General features: G+C 37.2%; 1 protein-coding gene across 1 annotated transcript in view; it reads right to left on the bottom strand.

Annotated features, from left to right (window-relative positions):
* Kif4a (kinesin family member 4A) overlaps window positions 1-2,684 on the bottom strand; it is a 102,551-nt gene that overhangs the window by 43,124 nt on the left and 56,743 nt on the right. Inside the window, exons 11-12 of the mRNA XM_021152906.2 lie at window positions 1,366-1,424; window positions 1,154-1,259 (exon numbers count right to left, since the gene is read on the bottom strand). Of these exons, the coding sequence (XP_021008565.1) occupies window positions 1,154-1,259; window positions 1,366-1,424 (165 nt within the window). The remainder of the gene's footprint in view (window positions 1-1,153; window positions 1,260-1,365; window positions 1,425-2,684) is intronic.

Genomic DNA, 2,684 nt, shown 5'->3' with positions numbered 1-2,684 from the left:
GTATATATATATATAAGTGACCCTAAAAATTCCACCAGAGAACTCCTAAACCTGATAAACAGCTTCAGTGAAGTAGCTGGATATAAAATTAACTCAAAAAATCAATGGCCTTTCTCTACACAAAGGATAAACAGGCTGAGAAAGAAATTAGGGAAACACCACCCTTCACAATAGTCACAAATAATATAAAATACCTTGGCGTGAGTCTAACTAAGGAAGTGAAAGATCTGTATGATAAGAACTTCAAGTCTCAAGTTTTTAGAGTTTATTACATATTTTAGAACTGACCATCATAACTTAATAATATTGTATTCTTCTCATTTACTCTTTCAATCTCTTGGATAATTTTGACATAACCTACTGAAAACTCTAGAAAAAACTGAAGTGGCAAGATCAGAGATGGGAAACCCCCAGTTCTAGGACAATATAAACCTCTTCCCAAGAGGGAGGGATCCTTACCAAGCACTCACAAATACATTTATGCTACAGAATTATACATTGGAAAAGTGGAAAGAAACCCCAAAACATAGCCTCTTAAACCTGGACCTCCAGGACTGGAGAGATGGCTCTGTGGCTGAGAACACTGACTACTCTTCCAGAGGACCCACATGACAGCTCACAGCTGTCAGTAACTCCAGTTCTAGGGCTTCTGATACCCTTACAAGACATACATCCAAGTAAGATACCAATGAACATAAAACAAAAAATAAACAAAACAGGACCTCCACCCATAAACCAAATCTATAATAAGAGTGATTCTTTTGTTTTTTGAAAGAATATTGCTAAGTAGTCTAGACCACCCTTAAAGTTGTGATGTTCCTGCCTCTTCAGAGAGAGGGAGAGAGAGAGAGAGAGAGAGAGAGAGAGAGAGAGAACACACTATGACTCATGTCTTAATCTCATAATTTCTGGGATCACAAGATTAAAGGTCTGCATCACCAGTTTCCTAGAATACAGAAATATTTATGTACAATAAATAAATGCTTTAATGTAACAAAGTTAATGTTCACAGTATACTCAATATTTCATTATCTCTTCTCCAAACAGTTCAGTTTAGCTATTTCAGCAAGAATTTACAGAACTAGAAATGTGTATATGGCTCAAGAAATAAACAAAAATGGCAAGCCTATTCCAGCATGCCTACTTGGCTTACAGATAGCTGGGTAATCACTTGTTGTAGGTTGCAAATTATCTCTATGTTTTCTTTTAACTCCTGGTCTTCCAATGTCTCCACGAGCTTTTGAAGATCCACTTTACAGCTAAAAAAAAATCAAGCAAAAGAACACAAGGGTTAATTATCCACAAAGGCCAGATTATACACAAAGATTATTTGAGTTGCTAAGAAATATCTCATGGGAAACTTACGCCGCATGCTGCCTGAGTTCTTCTAGCTTGGCATTCATTTTCTCATTTGCTTGCTCTGTCTGAAACAAAGACACAGGAGATCATTAGTGGCAGTGCCCGACAGCCTCACCTAATTATGCCTGCTCCTCTGCCCTGTGGATGAAAACTAGGTAGAGGGTTCTCTCTTACAATAATAGAGGGTTTAGTGGGCTTTGGTTACATAGCGTTTTTAACATTCATGAAAATTAGCTCTTAAGTTAACATGAGCTACTAAAAATAACAACTAAGCAGCTGGCTTTTTTGTTTGCCATGAAGCTCAAGCTAGGGGGTAGAGTGTGAAGCCTTGATTCCAGAAAGAACTTTACAACTTGAGGAAAAACCGTACTTCCTGGCATGTTACTCTCTGCTGTCTCAACTGCCTCCTACACTGCACTTAGACTTTTCCATTTATTTTATTTTTATGTATATGAGTGTTTTGTCTGAATGTATGTTCATCACATGTGTGTAGTATCTGCAGAAATCAGAAGAAAGCATTGCTGGAATTAGTTATAGATGGTTGTGAACTATTATGTAGGTATGAGGGATCAAACCCAGGACCTCTGCAAGAGCAACAAGTACTCTTAACTATTGCTGAGCCAACTCTCCAGGCCAGCATTTAGAGAAGTGTTTCTCACTTGTGGGTTTTAACACCTTTGTGGGTCTAATAACCCTGTCACAGGGGTTGCCTAAGACCTTTGGAAAATATAGATATTTATATTACAATTCTTAACAGTAGCAAAATTACAGTTATAAAGTAGCAATGAAAATAATTTTCTGGTTGGGAGTCACAACAACATGAGGAACTGTATTAAAGGGTCACAGTGTTAGAAAGGTTGAGAGCCACTGATTTATAGAATTTAAAGCATAAATGGATCTCACATCAATTTGAGCTGAGACTATATATATATGTTTATTATATATATATTGTCTGATATGATAGGCTATTTTTAACAAGAGAAAAAAAGAAAAAAGGCAAGGCACAAGAATAATGTTAGTGCAAAAAGAAACAGCAGAAGGAAGAATGATTATTTCAATCACAGAATTTGTAAGAAGCTGGATGCTACAACAGATTTGAGAAAGACAGTTCTGACAGGATATAAAACAATAAGCTTATCAGGGAGCCATTGTAAGAACCTTATAAAGGTCATATAGGTATGTGACTAGACTAACAAGTAGTATCTACTGTGTCAGCCATGCTCACGTACATGCAAAACAGGTACTTTTTTTTTAAAAAAGAAAGCTCTTGTGCCGGGCGTGGTGGCGTACGCCTTTAATCCCAGCACTCGGGAGGCAGAGGCAGG

Source organism: Mus caroli, chromosome X (assembly GCF_900094665.2).
Source record: "Mus caroli chromosome X, CAROLI_EIJ_v1.1, whole genome shotgun sequence".
NCBI lineage: Eukaryota > Metazoa > Chordata > Mammalia > Rodentia > Muridae > Mus > Mus caroli.
The sequence above is the reverse complement of the archived record's forward strand: the minus strand, read 5'-3'. Positions and strand labels throughout refer to the sequence as shown.